Below are 19188 nucleotides of genomic sequence, written 5' to 3'. Positions count from 1 at the left end.
AATCTCTTGGTTCCTGCCACATTGACCACCACCAGTGGGCCGATATCGCCTCAAACCGTGCATCTTGGCACCTCACAGTTAGGTGGGAAGCAACCTCCTTTGAAGAAGACCGCAGAGCCCACCTCACTGACAAAAGGCAAAGGAGGAAAAACCCAACTCCCAACCCCAACCCACCAATTTTCCCCTGCAACCGCTGCAACCGTGTCTGCCTGTCCCGCATCGGACTTGTCAGCCACAAACGAGCCTGCAGCTGACGTGGACTTTTACCCCCTCCATAAATCTTCATCCGCGAAGCCAAGCCAAAGAAGAACTGCAGATAACAAAGCAGCAAAGGCTTCAGGGAACAAAGGCCAGACAACAGGCTGATGGGAGACAAGTAATCATTTGAACATCCAAGCACATGAATGAGCCTCCTACCATCAACATCCCAGGGACTATCAGTGCAAATTCCTGGGTGTCAACATCTCTGAGGATCTGTCCTCACAAAGGCAGCTCACCAGCGGCTATACTTTGTGAGGTGTCTGACAAGACTCAGTACGTCACCGAAGACTCTCCTAAACTTCTACAAGTGGACCATGGAGAGCATTCTGGTTGGTTGCATCACTGCCTAGTATGAAGGTGCCAACTCTCAGGACAAGAATAAACTCCAGAGGGAGGTTAACTCACAGGCAATAGACTTTCCTCCATCGAGGACATCTACATGAGGCGGTGTCTTTAAAAAAAAACCCAGCCTCTATCCTCAAAGACCCTCACGCACTCTTCACTCTGCTACCATCGGGAAGGAGGTACAGAAGCCTAAAGAAGAGCACTCAACGGCACAAGAACAGCTTCTTCCCCGTTGCCATCAGATTCCTGAATAATCAATGAACCAAAGGCGCTGCCTTACTTTTCGTGCCCTGTTATTGTTTTTTTTTTAAATAGTAAGATGATTATAATATGTATCTTTGCACTATGATGCTGTCAAAAAACAGTTCATGACAATAAATCCTTATTCCTGACCAAAAGTTCATCTGCATCAGGCAGAAACATTGGAGCTACAACAGTGTGTATCTTGGGACATCTGATACCTTCTGTGACACACAGCTCTTAGTTTGGAGGAATAACGCCTCGTGTTCCACCTGGGCATTAACATCAACCTCCCTTCTCCAATAAACACTGCCCCCCCCCTCTTCTTTTCCCTGTCACTTTTCCCCGAGCTGTCTGTCTCTCTCTTCCCTTTTCCCTGACTCTTTTCTGAGAGGCAAAAATCAATTTTTCACCTCTCCTCTTATCATATTCAATTAACACCTTTTGTTGGTCTGGATTCCTCCCCCCCCCCCCCCCGGCCAGTTTTCAGTCTTTACTCTGACGCCTTCCTGTGTTTATCCCACCCTTACTCTACTGAAAACACAATTAAATTGTTCAGATACAAATTCCAATGGGGTCATAGACCCCCTGCAGAACCTAGGCAAAAAAGAACCAGGATGGCTGAATAACAAAGGCTAAAAAAAAAATCTTAAAACGAAACTAAAAAAGCACATTGCCTGCACCATATCCCACTTTCTTGGTCACTCTTGTTTCCCTACTGGGATGGAATACCATCGTACCTTTATTTCGAAAGGGGTAGGATGGCGGGGGGGGGGGGGGGGGGGGAGAAACTAATCAATCTGTGTGCCAATATATTTCAAGCAAGGTTGCCACACCTTAACGAATGTGTCATATTTCTTCCTTAGATTGTATGCGATTTTCTCCAGGGGAATTCAACTCTGCATTTCCATATTCCATCATGGACATCCAAGAAACTGCTATGCACTTCCTGGCTACCGCCAAAGCGACCTTCACGAATGGAATTTGATCATTGGTCAGTCTAAAACTCACGTCCTCAATATCTCCCAGAAGGTACATCTCTGGATCCTATGGAAAATCCACCTTTGTCATTTTTTTTTCTCCAGAGTGTCCCTCAGGTTCTCTCAGAAGGGTCTCACCTTTGTGCACAGCCAGGTGGAGTGGACAAAAGCTCCAACCTCTACACCACATCTAAAGCCCATTTCTTCAATTTCAGGTTTTGATTCGTATAAGTTTTGTGGTGAGAGGTACACCGCTCTTCAGTGATTGTTGTGCCCGAGTCCAATTCCCATCTCTCCCTCAACCAGCTTCGGGCCTCACTTTGGAATATGTAATACCTCTTAGAGATAAATTTCTTTGCTTATTCCTTGAAGAAGGGAGGACATTGAGGGAGCGATCATCGTTGCAGTGGGCTGAGTCAGAATGGTAAGGCTTTGGCTCAACAGGCTTCAGTGAGAAAAGGTCAGAGGCAAGGAATAGCAGAAGTTGAAGTAAGAAAGGGCCACCCTTCCTAAGGAACAAAAATGATTCAGCAGGTAGGCACAGGTTAGGGCAGATTTTTGATATATATTTTGTTCCTCTAGTCATAAATAATGGGAATAGTAGCCAAGACTGGGGGAATGCTCCTCTTGCAGAATGTGGACGGTCAGGTAAGCCAGCAGTGTCCCTGATGACTTCATACCCCTGACGACTTCATAATCCCTGACGACTTCATAATCCCTGACGACTTCATAATCCCTGACGACTTCATAATCCCTGACGACTTCATAATCCCTGACGACTTCATAATCCCTGACGACTTCATATCCCTGACGACTTCATATCCCTGACGACTTCATATCCCTGACGACTTCATATCCCTGACGACTTCCTCTGCAAGAAGTGCATCCAGCTGTAGCTCCTGACAAACTGAGTTAAGGGACTGGAGCTGGAGTTGGATGTACCCCAGATCGTTCGGCAGGCAGAGGGGGTAGTAAATAGGGGTTACAGGGACAATATCACACCTGGGAGGCAGGAGTAGGACATAAATTTTAAATTTAGACACACAGCATGGTAACAGGCCATTTCAGCCCGCGAGTCCGTGCTGCCCAATTAACCTACACACCAGTACGTTTTCAACAGTGGGAGGAAACCAGAGTAGTTAGGGAAAACCCATGCAGACCCGTGGAGAATGTACAAACTCTTTACAGACAACGCGGGATTCGAACCCAGATCCTGACTGCTAGCGCTTTAATGAAGTTGTGCTAACTGATATGTCAACCAATGGGTGACAGGAGAGGGAAAGAGAACAGGCAGGCACCCCTATGGCCGTTCCCCTTAATAACAAGTATACCATTTTGGATATTGCTTGGGGTAAGGGGAGTTGGTATCTACTAGGGACAAGCCACCTCCTTGCAGGTCTCTGGCACGGAGTCTGGTCATGTGGTTAAGAAGGGAAGGGAGGAGGAGGTGAGCTGTAGTGATAGAGTTTTCCATAGTTAAGGGGACAAATGTGAGGTTCTGTGGGCTCTCTTCCAGGGATAGTGAACTAGAGGGGGACTAATGTCCTTGAGGGAAGGTTTGCTAGTGTTGCTCCAGTGGGTTTAAACTAGATTTACAGGGGGATGGGATCCAGAGTGCCAGAACAGACAGAGGAGTGGAGGAGGGAAAAAGATGATGTGAAAATTGCATGCACCATTAGAAGTCAGCGGGTTATACATGGGAAATTTTCTAAAGTGCATCTATTTCAAAGCAAGGAGTGTTGTAGGAAAGGCAGATGAGCTTAGAGCGTGGATTGGCACATGCAATTATGACATTGTGGCCATTAGTGAAACTTGGTTGCAGGAGGGGCAGGACTGGCAGTTCAATGTTCCGACCTTCCGTTGCTTTAGATGCGATAGAATGGGAGGGATGAAAGGGGGAAGAGTGGCATTGCTTTTTTTTTTTTATTTTTATTTTTTTAATTTTTTTTTATTTTTCACACCATAAATCACATTAGCCATGATATACACAATTTCTTTTTCACACATATACAGTGACTTTTTCTCCCCCCCCCCTTTCCTCCCAAACCACCCCCCCACCCCCCCTCTCATCCATTTTAGGTATACAATCTAGGTTGCATTAATCCAGTCAGACAATGTTGTCATTCAACAAAATTACACCAGAAATTCTACTGAGTCCATTCTTTTCTTTCCTTCTCCTTCCATCAACTTAGGTAATGTTTGTCCCCGGTAGGTTTTCGCTATTGTATTTAATGTAAGGCTCCTATACTTGTTCGAATATTTCAATATTATTTCTTAACCAATATGTTATTTTTTCTAATGGAATACATTTATTCATTTAAATTTGGTAGTTTATTCCTTTTAATTTGGTTATGTATTCCATTAATATTTAAAGACATATAGTTCAGCGTAGCCCTTTTATATTTTGTTTATCTTCTCTTTCCGTTTTTCCATCATTATCTTTCCTCCTTTTCCATTTCTGTTTTCTTATTTTCAACTCTTTATAAGACAACATTCCTACAACATCCAACATTTTCCTTATTCTCCTATTTCTATCTTATTTATTCCCAATCTCCCATTCACCTCCTGAGTTGTCCTTTATCCCTTGTCGGACAACCACATCTCCCCTCTCCATTTGGATTTGCGAATCCACTCGCAAGCGTCAACTGATTTTGCAGTGACCGCTATTTCCCCCCACCCCGCCTCCCCCAGAAAAGATTTCACTTTTCATATGTCACAAAGGTCACTCTTTTAATTCCCTCCTTATTCTCTCTATTCCATTACCTTCCCTTATTAATTCTTGTCTATACTCTCTATATTTTCCTCTAAGTACAGATACATTCACGTATGCTCCTTGTCTCTATTCACTCTTATACCTCTTTACCCGCATACATATCAATCGTGATCATTTTTACTCTCATTACCCGTCTTCATCCCTCAGTCTATTTTTGTCTTTACCCACATACATATCAATTGTGATCATCTTAACTCTCATTACTCGTCTTCCTCCCTCAGTCTATTTTTGTAATTGTTCTGCAAATTTTCGTGCTTCTTCTGGATCCGAGAATAGTCTGTTTTGTTGTCCTGGAATAAATATTTTCAATACCGCTGGATGCTTTAGTATAAATTTATACCCTTTCTTCCATAAAATCGCCTTTGCTGTATTGAACTCTTTTCTCTTCTTTAGGAGTTCAAAACTTATATCTGGATAAATGAAGATTTTTTGCCCTTTATACTCCAGTGGTTTGTTGCCCTCTCTTACTTTTTCCATTGTCTTCTCCAGTACCTTTTCTCTTGTAGTATATCTTAGGAATTTTACTACAATAGATCTTGGTTTTTGTTGTGGTTGTGGTTTAGAGGCCAATACTCTATGTGCCCTTTCTATTTCCAATTCTTGCTGTAGTTCTGGACATCCTAGGGTCTTAGGGATCCACTCTTTTATAAACTCCCTCATATTCTTGCCTTCTTCATCTTCCTTAAGGCCCACTATCTTTATGTTATTTCTTCTGTTATGGTTTTCCATTGTATCTATTTTTTGAGCTAGTAGTTCTTGTGTCTCTTTAGTTTTTTTATTAGATTTCTCCAATTTCTTTTTTAAGTCTTCTACCTCCATTTCTGCTGCTACTGCCCGCTCTTCCATCTTGTCCATTTTCTTTCCCATTTCTGTTAAGGTCATCTCCATTTTATTTATTTTCTCTTCTGTGTTGTTTATTCTTTTTCTTAAATCCTTAAATTCCTGTGTTTGCCATTCTTTAAATGATTCCATGTATCCTCTAATAAGAGCAAGTATATCCTTTACCTTGCCTCTCTTTTCTTCTTCTATTTCACCATACTCTTCCTCTTCTTCTTCCTCTGGGTTGGCCATCTGTTGTTTCTTTGTTGCCCTTTCCTCCTCTTCTTTCTTGTTTCTGTTGTCTTCTGTGGTCTCTTCTTGCTGCAGGTGTTCTGCAGCTGTCGTTGCCGGCTGTGGAGATCGACTCCCCAGCTGGTCCCCCCTCCCGTCGGTGTGTTTTTTTTCATTCGCATCGCGCATGCGCACAGTATCGCGCATGCGCGGTTGCGCACTTTTACTCGGCTCTGCGAGCCATTTTTGTAGTCCATTATTTACCGACCTGAGGGAGCGGGTTTCTCTCTCCGCAGCGGGCCTCTTCGGACAGGTAAGGCCTTCACCTTTTTCCTCCTTTGTCTTCTCTTCCTCTCTTCTTACCGTTGCTTTCGACTTTTCTTTTTTTGTCGCCATCTTCTTTCCACCTTTATACTCACTTTTCTGTAACTTTTATTTCTGTGCCTTTGTGTTTTCTCTTGTTTTTCCCGACTTTTCTGGAGAGGGCTGGAGTTCACCGTCCGGCCACTACTCCATCACGTGACTCCTCCAAGAGTGGCATTGCTTGACGAGAAAATATCATAGCTGTGCTCAGGCAGCACAGACCAGGGGGCTCAACTACTGAGGTCACATGGGTAGTTAACGAAAATTGGAGGAGCAAATCTGTAGAGAGATAGCAGACATCTGCAGGAAACACAAGACTGTGATGGTTGGTAATTTTAATTATCCACATATTGACTGGGACTCCCATACTGTAAAAGGGCTGGATGTCTTGGAGTTTGTCAAATGCGATCAGGAAAGTTTTCTAAATCAATATAGAGAGAATGCAATACGGGATCTCCTTTTTTGGGAACGAGACAGGACAGGTGACAGAAGTATGTATAGGGGAACATTTTTGGTGCAGTGATCATAATGCCATTAGTTTCAAGTTAAGTATGGAGTAGGACAGGTCTGGGCCTTGGGTTGAGATTCTAAATTGGAGAAAGGCTAATTTTGAGGAAATGAGAAAGGATCTAGAATATGTGGATTGCGTTAAATTGTTTTCAGGCAAGAATGTGTAAGGACCTTCAAATTTTGAGAGTACAGAGTTTGTGTGTTCCTATCAGGATTAAAGGCAAGGTTAGAAGGCATAGGAAACCTCGGTTTCAAGGGATATTGGGAATCTAGTTTGGAAGAAGAGGTGTATAACAGGTACAGGCAACTTGGAGCAAATGAGGTTCATGAGGAGTATAAAAAATGCAAGAAAAACCTCAAAAAAGAAATCAGAAAGGCAAAAATGACATGAGGTTGCTTTGGTAGATTTTTCTTTGAAGAAAAATTCTAAGGGTTTCTACATGTATATTAAGAGCAAAAAATAGTCCTCTTGAAGATCAGAGTGGTCAGTTTTGTATGAAGCCAAAAGCGATGGGGGAGATCTGAAATTTTTTTTTCATTTGTATTCACTCAGGAAAAGGGCAGTGTTTTTTTTTTAATTTTTCACACCATAAATCACATTAGCCATGATATACACTGTTTCTTTTTCACACATATACAGTGACTTTTTCTCCCCCCCCCTTTCCTACCAAACCACCCCCCACCCCCCCCTCTCATCCATTTTAGGTATACAATCTAGGTTGCATTAAGCCAGTCAGACGATGTTGTCATTCAACAAAATTACACCAGAAATTCTACTGAGTCCATTCTTTTCTTTCCTTCTCCTTCCATCAACTTAGGTAATGTTTGTCCCCGGTAGGTTTTCGCTATTGTATTTAATGTAAGGCTCCTATACTTGTTCGAATATTTCAATATTATTTCTTAACCTATATGTTATTTTTTCTAATGGAATACATTTATTCATTTAAATTTAGTAGTTTCTTCCTTTTAATTTGGTTATGTATTCCATTAATATTTAAAGACATATAGTTCAGTGTAGCCCTTTTATATTTTGTTTATCTTCTCTTTCCGTTTTTCCATCATTACCTTTCCTCCTTTTCCATTTCTGTTTTCTTATTTTCAACTCTTTATAAGACAACATTCCTACAACATCCAACATTTTCCTTATTCTCCTATTTCTATCTTATTTATCCCCAATCTCCCCTTCACCTCCTGAGTTGTCCTTTATCCCTTGTCAGACAACCACATCTCCCCTCTCCATTTGGATTTGCGAATCCACTCGCAAGCGTCAACTGATTTTGCAGTGACCGCTATTTCCCCCCACCCCGCCTCCCCCAGAAAAGATTTAACTTTTCATATGTCACAAAGATCACTCTTTTAATTCCCTCCTTATTCTCTCTATTCCATTACCTTCCCTTATTAATTCTTGTCTATACTATCTATATTTTCCTCTAAGTACAGATATATTCACGTATGCTCATTGTCTCTATTCACTCTTATACCTCTTTACCCGCATACATATCAATCGTGATCATTTTTACTCTCATTACCCGTCTTCATCCCTCAGTCTATTTTTGTCTTTACCCACATACATATCAATCGTGATCATTTTAACTCTCATTACCCGTCTTCCTCCCTCAGTCTATTTTTGTAATTGTTCTGCAAATTTTCATGCTTCTTCTGGATCCGAGAATAGTCTGTTTTGTTGTCCTGGAATAAATATTTTCAATACTGCTGGATGCTTTAGTATAAATTTATACCCTTTCTTCCATAAAATCGCCTTTGCTGTATTGAACTCTTTTCTCTTCTTTAGGAGTTCAAAACTTATATCTGGATAAATGAAGATTTTTTGCCCTTTATACTCCAGTGGTTTGTTGCCCTCTCTTACTTTTTCCATTGTCTTCTCCAGTACCTTTTCTCTTGTAGTATATCTTAGGAATTTTACTACAATAGATCTTGGTTTTTGTTGTGGTTGTGGTTTAGAGGCCAATACTCTATGTGCCCTTTCTATTTCCATTTCTTGCTGTAGTTCTGGACATCCTAGGGTCTTAGGGATCCACTCTTTTATAAACTCCCTCATATTCTTGCCTTCTTCATCTTCCTTAAGGCCCACTATCTTTATGTTATTTCTTCTGTTATGGTTTTCCATTGTATCTATTTTTTGAGCTAGTAGTTCTTGTGTCTCTTTAGTTTTTTTATTAGATTCCTCCAATTTCTTTTTTAAGTCTTCTACCTCCATTTCTGCTGCTACTGCCCGCTCTTCCATCTTGTCCATTTTCTTTCCCATTTTTGTTAAGGTCATCTCCATTTTATTTATTTTCTCTTCTGTGTTGTTTATTCTTTTTCTTAAATCCTTAAATTCCTGTGTTTGCCATTCTTTAAATGACTCCATGTATCCTTTAATAAGAGCAAGTATATCCTTTACCTTGCCTTTCTTTTCTTCTTCTATTTCCCTGTACTCTTCCTCTTCCTCTTCTTCTTCCTCTGGGTTGACCATCTGTTGTTTCTTTGTTGCCCTTTCCTCCTCTTCTTTCTTGTTTCTATTGTCTTCTGTGGTCTCTTCTTGCTGCAGGTGTTCTGCAGCTGTCGTTGCCGGCTGTGGAGATCGACTCCCCAGCTGGTCCCCCCTCCCGTCGGTGTGTTTTTTTTCATTCGCATCGCGCATGCGCACAGTATCGCGCATGCGCGGTTGCGCACTTTTACTCGGCTCTGCGAGCCATTTTTGTAGTCCATTATTTACCGACCTGAGGGAGCGGGTTTCTCTCTCCGCAGCGGGCCTCTTCGGACAGGTAAGGCCTTCACCTTTTTCCTCCTTTGTCTTCTCTTCCTCTTTTCTTACCGTTGCTTTCGATTTTTCTTTTTTTGTCGCCATCTTCTTTCCACCTTTATACTCACTTTTCTGTAACTTTTATTTCTGTGCCTTTGTGTTTTCCTTTGTTTTTCCCGACTTTTCTGGAGAGGGCTGGAGTTCACCGTCCGGCCACTACTCCATCACGTGACTCCCCTCCGGAAAAGGGCAGTGTTGAGGGAAGTGAGGAAAACAAGCAGTGAGGTCATGGAACCCATATAGATTAAAGAGGAGAAAGTGCTTGTTATCTTTAAGCAAATAAGGGTGGATAAATCTCCACGGCCTGACAAGATATTCCCTCGGACATTGAAGAAGGCTAGAGTAGAAATTGCATGGCTCTGCCAGAAATATTTAAAATGTCCTTGGCCACTGGAGTGCTGCCAGAGGATTGGAGGGTAGCTCACGTTGTTCCGTTGTTTAAAAAAGTCTCTAAAAGTAACCGTAGAAATTACAAACCAGTGAGCCTGACATCAATAGTAGGAAAATTATTGGAAGGTGTTCCAAGAGATCAGATATACAATTATTTGGATAGCCATGACTTTGTGCATGGCAAGTTGTGCTTAACCAATCTTATTGTTTTTTTTAGGTCACCAGGAATGTTGATGAAGAAAAGGTTGTGGATGTTATCTACATGGACTTTAGTAAGGCCTTTAATGAGGTCCCACGTGGAAAGTTGGTCAGGGAGGTTCCAATGCTAGGTATTCATTGTGAACTGGATTCGACAATGCCTGGATGAGAGAAGTCAGAGTAGTGGTGGATGATTGCTTTTCAGGCTAAAGGCCTGTGATTAGTTGTGTGCCTCAGAAATCAGTGCTGGGATCATTGTTGTCTGTTATCAATGATCTGGATGATAATGTGGGAAATTAGATCAGCATGTTTGCAGATGACACTAAGATTGGAGGCATTGTGGACAATGAGGAAGGTTTTCAAAGCTTGCAGAAGGATCTGGACCAGCTGGAAAAATGGGCCAGAAAATGGCAGATGGAATTTAATGCAGACAAGTGGGAGGCGTTGCATTTTGGAAGGACTAACCAAGAAAGGACATACACAGTAAATGGTAGGGCACTAATGGTAGAACAGAGGGACCTGGGAATAGATACAGAATTCCCTGAAAGTGGCATCACAGTTGGATAGGGTTCTAAAAAGACCTTTTGGCCTTTATAAATCAAAGTACTGAGTAGGATGTTATAGTAAAGTTATATATGACCTTGGTGAGGCCAAATTTGGAGTACTGTGTGCCATTTGGTCACCTAACTGCAGGAAAGATAACAATAAGATTGAAAGAGTACAGAAATGTTGCCCAGTCTTCAGGAACTGAGTTACAGGGTAAGGTTAAACAGTTAGGACTTCATTCCCTGCAGCATAGAAGATTGAGGGGAGATTTGATAGAGGTATGATGTAGATGGGCTTTTTTCAGAAGTAGATGAGATACAAACCACAGGATATTGGTTAAGAGTGAAAGGGAACTTCTTCAAACAGAGATTAGTGGGGGTGCGGAATGAGCTGCCAATTGAGGTGGGGAAATGAGGTTCAATTTTAACATTCAAGAAGAATTTGGACAGGTACATGGATGGGAAGGGTATGGACAGGTGCAGATTAGTGGGACTAGACAAAAAATGCTTCGCCACAGACTAAAAGGGCTGAAGGGGCCTGTTACTGTGCTATAGTACTCTATGGTTCTAAGGGCTCGGGCAGAAACATCTGTAATATATCTTTACCTCCTATGGATTCTGAGATTGGCTCAGTTCTTCCAGCATTTCGGTGGGTTTTTACTATAATCGCAGCATCTTCAGACTTTCACTTTTCACTCCCCACTTTTCTCTTGCATGGATGAGTAACCTTCCACAGCACTCACAAGTTTAACATGATTCAGGACCTAACCACCACCTGTTGGCAACCCAATGACCACCCTAAAGATTTATTCCCTACCAGCAACACACATCATTTCCCCCAATGACTTTTCCACAGAACCTTAATCCCCTAGAAGGCCAAGGAAGCAATTGGAAAGTTACCTCCCTAATCTGGAAATGTATCAACATTCGTTCTTTGCCATTTTGTCTAAATCCTGGAACTTATTCCTTAAAAATTATCTTCAAATAATCCAGAAGTTTATGTAATGGCTCTTCTCAAGGCAGTTTAAGGTAGCTCGTAAATGTTGGTCATGACAGGGATTTTACAGAAAACGCTCACTAAATACAGTAAAACCCCTGTTATCCGGAATTCAAGCAACTGGCAGCTTCAAGCAACCAGCAAAAAAATTGTGGAAAATAAATAGGTAAAAAATACAAAAATTTAAAATTGGCGCGGCTCTCCGTTAGTTCGCCAATTATGCAATCTCAAGCAACCGGAAAATTAACTAACCCGGACACTAGGGGTTTTACTATAATCAACTTTAAAGGTTAATGGACAAATATTGTTCAAAGATACCAAGGTAAAATCAGTTGTTCATTAAAATTCTCATTTCATGACACTCCCTTTGCTCTGTACTGGTCAAAACTGTGAACTCAATACCATGAAGTGTGATTTGAACCTATAACTGTCTCTACAAATTGCAGGGCCAGACGAGGTGACAGTGATAGGGAGAGACAAACTGTGAACTGAAGTCAGTGAACACATGGACATGAGCAATGTACCTCAGAGCCAGAGGGAGAAGCTGGGACCCGGCTTAAAGGTGATGCAGGTTGGCTGTTTCGATCCGAAAGCTCAAAAGCCAAGTCCCGACGTGTGTCCCGACACCGCTTCCTCTTCTCCATGTCGACCTCCTTGGCTTCAAACCCCGCTTGCGTTTCAGTCTTGGTCAGGACTCCAGTGAGGAAATCACCAATTTCATCCTGAGGTGAAAAGATCCACAATGAGCACCGGGCCCATCTCAATTCCTGATAGCAGGGCCTTGAGAAGAGGAAAGGGAGCATCTGGAGTGAGTAATGAGGCATGAGGGTGGGGATACATGAGGGGTTGACCCTCTGGAGAAGAAAGCTGAGGCTTGTGCCACACTTCATGCAGACAACAGAAGGGATGGTGGGACTGGTGGAGGACATGAGCAAAAGTGTAAAGAATGAGTTGACACAAGTAGTGTGATTGAAGGTTGATGTGAATGAGTGGAAGTGTGGCGGAAGGTAGGTGGAAGGGAGCTCACCTGGATGCACCTGTCCACCATGCTCTGTGTCAGACCCTCCAGCTTCTTCTTTGCTTTGCTGATTCTGTGGTTGAGAAACGGTGTTTTAGGTAAACCAGCCAAACCCACACCCCTTTGATCAGCCACTTGGCACATTAGCTCAGCTCCTGACTGCTGCAGCCAGATTCAAGAGGCATGCCTGGAGTACGTGAATCTCCTGCTGCATCACAGTCTGGTATGGGGACAACAATACCCCCAAACAGAAAACCCTGCAAAAGGTAGTTAGACACAGCCCAAAACATCATAGTCGTCCCACTACTGAGAACATCGACAGGGAACGCTGCCATTGAAGAGCAGCAGTAATGAAGGACCCACACCACCCAGCACATGCTCAGTTCTCACTGCTAGGTTCAGGAATAGCAGCTCCCCCTCCACCATCAGACTCCTCAACGACAAACGCAATCAGGGGCTCATTTAAGGACTCTCACTTGGGCACTTTATTAATTTTTTCTCTCTACATTGCACATCATTTAAGTTTCTTTGTTTGTTCACATGTGTACGTTGAGTACAATTTTTTTTTGCACTAAGAAATCTCAGGATTATACGTGATGTCAAGTACATACTCTGACAATAGATGTGAACTTTGATAAAGCACCAGGAGTCTGGGAGCGTGGTCATCAGGTGACCCAGGACAGCCTGCCCTCCATTCAATAAGATGTGGCAATTACGTCAGTACCAGTTTCCCCATACTAATCCCATATACACCACGTCTCCTAAAATCAAAAGTCTGTCTATAGTCAGTGATCAAGCCTCGACAGTCACCTGGGAGGAGAGTTCCAAGGACTCACTACCTCTGGATAAAGAATTTCTTCTTGTGTATCCTGAACTGTTTCTCCACACATTAGGTTGGGGAAAATCCATCCCTAGATCTCCCCTGTCTATGACTAAACCACTTTGGGTTGCTTCATGGAGATCACCACATGTTCTTGCGAATCCTGACGATTACAGGCCCATTCCTATTGAACCTCTCTAAAGGGTTGCCATTACTATAATGCAGGACATTTGTACCAGAAGTCCCCACAATTATTGATGCCTGCAAAGGTGAGAGAAAGTCAATTAGGATTTAAAATTATGTTGAATATTTTGCAGGGTTTGATGCCAGGTGGAGATGGAACTTATAGGAGTGCTCTGCTAAGCTAGCACTGACCCGACAGGTCAAATGGACACCAGCAGGGTGAAAACTCACCAACAACTCACCAACAACAGTCTTCTACACTCACCTTTGAAAGCAAGCAGGACCCAAATCTCATAATTTTGCTCTTAAAACTGGCTCAAAATTCTGGAGTGGGGTTTGAACCTTGTCAATGGAATGCCATCTCAGTTACCTGAGGTTATCATCAGCGCCTCCAACGATCACTAGACTGTTTTCAGCTCTAAGTTTCTCTCGGAAATCCTCAACAGCATCCATACTGCACTGCACAGAGTTCTGCCCGATCACAAACAGGACAGGGGTCTTCATATCCAGAAGTGGGTCATCAACGTCCTGGAGAAAAAAAGTCCTGAGCAGTTAATGGAACTTTGCCAAGCTGTACCTGCTCAGGGAGCAGGTCCTTCAGCCCATCAGTATTAACCTCATGTTCTCATCCACTCTGCAGTGGAGAGAGTAGAGAATGCTCACTCTAGCATTAACATATCGTGGACACGCAACAATGACTGGACCTCCTGAGAAGGCTGAAGTGGGCAAGGCTACCGGCCACCATCACGGCAACCTTCTGCAGGACTCTATTGAGAGCGTCCTGGCCAGCTGCATCACAGGGTGGTACATTTGCTGCAGAGAAATGGATTGAAGGTCAATCAATAGGACTATAAGTGGCAGAGAGGATCACTGGAGTCTCCCTCCCCCCCTCCCCGCCCCCCCCATGTGATCTACTGGGATCGTTGTCTGAAGAGGGTGTGTAAAGTCTTTGAGGACCCATTCCACCACACACACAGCATCTTTAAGCTGCTCCTGTCAAGGAAGAAATGCAGGAGGATCAGAGCCAGCACCATCAGGCTGAGGTACAGCTTCTTCCCACGGACAGTGGGAACGCTGAACGACTAAAGGAACAGCTCACACTAATCATTCCTCTCATAGTTATGAAGCAATATTTATTGTAAACACAAATACTTGTCCTTCATATGTATTGTTTGTCTGTATGTGCGTTATGTCTAGTGATGCATGTCTGCGTGTTTTGTACCAAGGACCGGAGAATGCTGTTTTGTCAGGTAGTACTTGTGCAATCAGGTGACCGTAAACTTAACACTTCCACTCATCTACACAACAGGGGCAATTTTCAGCAGGCCAATTCATACATGGAATGTGGGAGGAAACAAGCACCCGGGGAAAACCCATGCAGTCACAGGGAGGACATGCATACTCCACATGATCAGTGCCACAGACAATCCAGTTTCAGCGGATCTGTCAGCAATGCCACAGATTTTTCACATTTTTTATTTTATTTACTTCTGGCTTTTTAAATCCATGCCACCCAATTACTTGTAAATTAACCTGGAGCCCCGTATACAGTTTTTTTGGAGAGTGGGTGGAAACTGGAGCACATGGGGAAAGCCCACACAAATGTGGGGAGAACGTACAAATTCCCGATTCGGGATTGGAACCCAGGTTGGCGCTGTAATAGCATTGTGCTAACCATTACACTAACTGTGCCACCCAGCCACATTGCCTGAACCAGTCATTTCTAAAGGGGGTGGTGAGGATAAAGAGGGGGGCCTGAACGCTTGTTTGCATCTTGGTGACCTAGTCTGGATTGACACGTGCTACACGCCAGCCAGATCAGACAGCAGACGCCGTGGGGACGGGTGATCCTTGCATTTTCACGCCTGCTAGGGCCAAGGCTCTAGGTTTCTAAGCATTGCAAGTTACCATCAACTGGGGAAGGCGACTGGCTGGAACGGAACCACTCGGGATGGGTACCACCCACTTGGGCTGGGGACCAACCATGTTTTATCAAAGTCCGTGCTGTTCAAAACCGTGTCATACGAGGTATTTATGTCTTACTGTAACTTCTAATGTTAAGTAGTTCTTATGTATTTGATTATTTTAGTTTCACATTCTTACTTGCATTATTGCATCATGGACTTTTCCTAGTAATTGTTCTGTATCGCTGTTATATTTCCTTCTGTTTTCTGCTACATTTTGTTGTGATCGGCATGGTTTGTTTTTTACAAAGAACTTATATTTTTTGTTGCAGATTAAAATATGGCCGCAGCACTGCAACAAAAAAGGAGTGTAGGCGATGTAGTGTGGAAACTGTGACGACAGCATAGTTGACCCTTTCATACTGCTAAATAAATTGGCTTACTGTGCTTTATTTCCAAAATACATCAGCTTTTAAATTTGCAGTAGACTTAATACCAAGAAAGAGGTGGGTGGGGTTTGTGTTTGTGTGTATATACGTATACAGTGTGTGTTTATATATGCATGTTTATATGTACACAGTATGCGAGTGTTTATAACGTGTGTTTATATGTATGCAGTATGTGTGTGTTTATATATACACAGTATGCACGCTTATAATGCATAGTGTGTTTATATGTACACAGTATGCATGTTTATGCATTTATATGTATACAGTATGGGTTTATGTAGTGTGTATATTTATATGTATACAGTATGTGTTTATATAAACACAGTATGTGTGTTTATATGTATAGTGTGTTTATATGTACACAGTATGCTTATGTAAACAGTGTGTGTGCTTATGTATACAGTATGCACATTTATATGTATACAGTATGTGTTTATATAGTGTTTATATGTATACAATGTGTTTATATGTAGTATGCGCGTTTATATGTACAGAATGCTTATGTAAACAGTATGTGCATTTATATGTACACAGTATTCACATGTATACGTATACAGTATGTTTATGTATACAGTGTTTATGTATACAGTATGTGTTTATATGTATAGCGTTTTAGTATACAGTATGTGTTTATATGTATACAGTAAGTGGGTGTGTGTGTGGGACTAGAGATGTGGCCTGGGAGCCATCGGCCTGGACACTCCTCCCAAAAGGGAGACAGTCACACTTCCTGAATCCAAAGCAACAAATTCTGGAATCATCTTCATTTGACCTCTCTACTGCACCCTCCCTTCCAGTGTGATGCATTTTAAGACCGTTGGAGTGGGTGCTTTACTTCCTATCTAGCCTATTCTGTGCATGAGGATGTGCCTTAAATTGAAAAATAGGCACAAATTATTATCCCAAAAATACTTCTTAAAAGGAATTAAGTCAATTTGACACTCACTCCTCTTGGCCCATCCACAGTGAAAAGAGGAAACCCCAGGCAAACAACAGCCGAGACAAATTCCATTACTGAAACCTGCAACAGAAACACAGTGGGTAACCGTAGGCAGTGCTTCCTTACACACCTGTAACACTCACAGTACACATCCTGACAGCAGGTAACTGGAGGCAGTTTTTCCTTACACACCTGTAACACTCACGGTACACATCCTGACAGCAGGAAGCCAGTGCTTCCCTCCAACCTAGCCACTCCTGGTACAAGGTAGGAGGGTTGTGACCGATATCCCAATTTTCTATAATGCGAACCCAAGTCATTTGACCAGCCACAAGAAACACGAGTTGAAGATAATTAATTTTGTGTTGAATTAGTTAATTTTTTTTGCCACAAAAGAGCAAATTTTATTCTGTATCTCAATCCACATTGGCTGAGGGCCACTTTGGAACATCCTACAGTGGCAAATCTCTAATATATTGAGTGAGCAGAAACAAAGGGCATGTTGCAGAAAAACGAGGGCATCTGCAGAGGGTGGGGGTAGGAAAGATTAGGGGAGAAGTTGGGCAAGTTTTTTTTAAAAACAGAATAGTGGGTGTGCCTGAAATGCATTGCTCGGGGTGGTGGCGGAGGCTGGTACAAGAGGGATTCTTAAGCCACTTTCAGGTGGCCACAAAGCCCCGCTGTAAAGTCGCACAGAAGACTCCTGTGTGGCTGTCGGGTGGCCATCTGAAACCGGAAAAGCCGGCCAGGAGGGTTACTCACCTAACCCTTCTCTGAAAGACATAACTATCCTGCTCGGAGTATTGACTGTGGTAGCTGAAAGCGGCCGGGCTGCCAGGGGGCAGGCTGATGAATTCGCAGACTAAAGTAGACTTCTTTAAATTTTATTTTGCACCCTCTCCCGCTGCCGGTCCCCACCCCCCCCCCCCCGCCCCCCCCACACTCGCCCGCCCGACTCCTGCTGCCGGTTTCTTCCCCCATCCACCCTCGCCTGCCTGACTCCCGCTGCTGGTCTCCCCCCCTCGCCCGCCCGACTCCCGCTGCCAGTCTCCCATCCCCCTCAACCCTCGCCTGCCCGACTCCCGCCGCCATTCTTCACCCCCACCCTCGCCTACCCAACTCCCGCTGCCAGTCTCCTTCCCCCCCAATCCCCGAAGCAGCTGCAGTGGTGGGGGGGGGGGGGGGGAGGGAGACTGGCAGCGAGAGTCGGCCGGGTGAGGGTGGGGGTTCCCAGCAGCGGCAACGGGAGTTGGGCGAGCGAGGGTGGGGGGGGAGAAGACAGGCAGCAGGAGTCGGGCGGGCAAGGGGGAAACCGGCAGCGGGAGTCGGGTAGGCGAGAGACGGGCAGCGGGAGTCAAGTCATGGCCTGAGCTATTTGTCAGGCATGCCTTGACACGCTGCTATGACGGGAGGTCAGCGTAGGTGGGACTAGGCACCTGTCCAGAGTAGCCAGCTTTCGCTGCTAGGCGGCTAGCAGTCAGCTGGCACGTTTAGGTGCCACAAAGCCATCCATTTTGTGGCCACCTGAATGTGCCAGCTGGGCTCTGCTAGCTGTACCTGCAGGCGCCTAATCTTCTATCAGAACACATGAAAGTGGTTTTAGATAAGTAAAGGTTCCAGTATTAGAATGTTTATATATAGAATGTAACATATCATGAAATTCTTTAACTTTGTCTAGTCAAGTGCCCCTCATGAGGCCCCAGCAAGAATGAACTCATGACCCCTGATTTACGAGGCAAGTGCTCTAACCACTGAACTATCGGAGATAGGCACAGAGATGCAAGAAAAAGAGTTGTGGGTACAAGTTAGGGAAATTTTATATTGTTGAGTAGGTTTGTATAGGTCGACACAACATTGTAGGACGAAGGGCCTATACTGTGCTCTAATGTTCTGTGTACAAGCAGAGCATATGAATGCAGGGATGAAAGGGAAGGGCAAGTCAGGAGGTTGAGGCAACAACTGGACTCCCTCATGGCTGCAAGTACGAACCACCTGAGCTCTAGCAGAAAGGACCGTGTCTTCTCTGGAACATGGACACACCGTGAGAATGCAGTGTACAGCCAAACCAGAGGATAAATTTTAATTTAAAAAAATTTAGACATACAGCACGGTTACAGGTCCTTTCAGCCCACAAGCCTGTGCGGCACAATCACACCCAATTGACCTCAACCCCGGTAAATTTTTGGAGGGTGAGAGGAAACTGGAGCACCCAGAGGAAACCCATGCAGTTACAGGAAGGATGTACAAACTCCCTTTGGACAGCGCAGGATTTGAACCCTGGTCACTGGTGCTGTAACAGCATTGCCCTAACTGTACTACCCTTTTTTTGGTTGCATGTGCAAAGTCAACACAGATTTATCAATAGGCCTTCAGTTCTTCAATCCTTGGCATGGATCCTGTTCGTTCCCACTGCTGA

At 43.6% G+C, this 19188-nt stretch overlaps 1 protein-coding gene across 6 annotated transcripts in view; it reads right to left on the bottom strand.

The window, feature by feature from the left end:
• The window catches only part of kansl3 (KAT8 regulatory NSL complex subunit 3), a 54475-nt gene that overhangs the window by 15072 nt on the left and 20215 nt on the right, over nucleotides 1-19188 (bottom strand). For all 6 annotated transcript variants that reach the window (XM_069917536.1, XM_069917534.1, XM_069917531.1 and 3 more), the window contains 4 exons: nucleotides 16779-16853; nucleotides 13850-14007; nucleotides 12486-12549; nucleotides 11983-12180 (listed from right to left, as the gene is read on the bottom strand). In XM_069917536.1, coding sequence (XP_069773637.1) covers nucleotides 11983-12180; nucleotides 12486-12549; nucleotides 13850-14007; nucleotides 16779-16853 — 495 coding nt within the window. The remainder of the gene's footprint in view (nucleotides 1-11982; nucleotides 12181-12485; nucleotides 12550-13849; nucleotides 14008-16778; nucleotides 16854-19188) is intronic.

This window comes from Narcine bancroftii, chromosome 2, assembly GCF_036971445.1.
Source record: "Narcine bancroftii isolate sNarBan1 chromosome 2, sNarBan1.hap1, whole genome shotgun sequence".
NCBI lineage: Eukaryota > Metazoa > Chordata > Chondrichthyes > Torpediniformes > Narcinidae > Narcine > Narcine bancroftii.
This window is presented reverse-complemented; position numbering and strand designations above follow the sequence as displayed.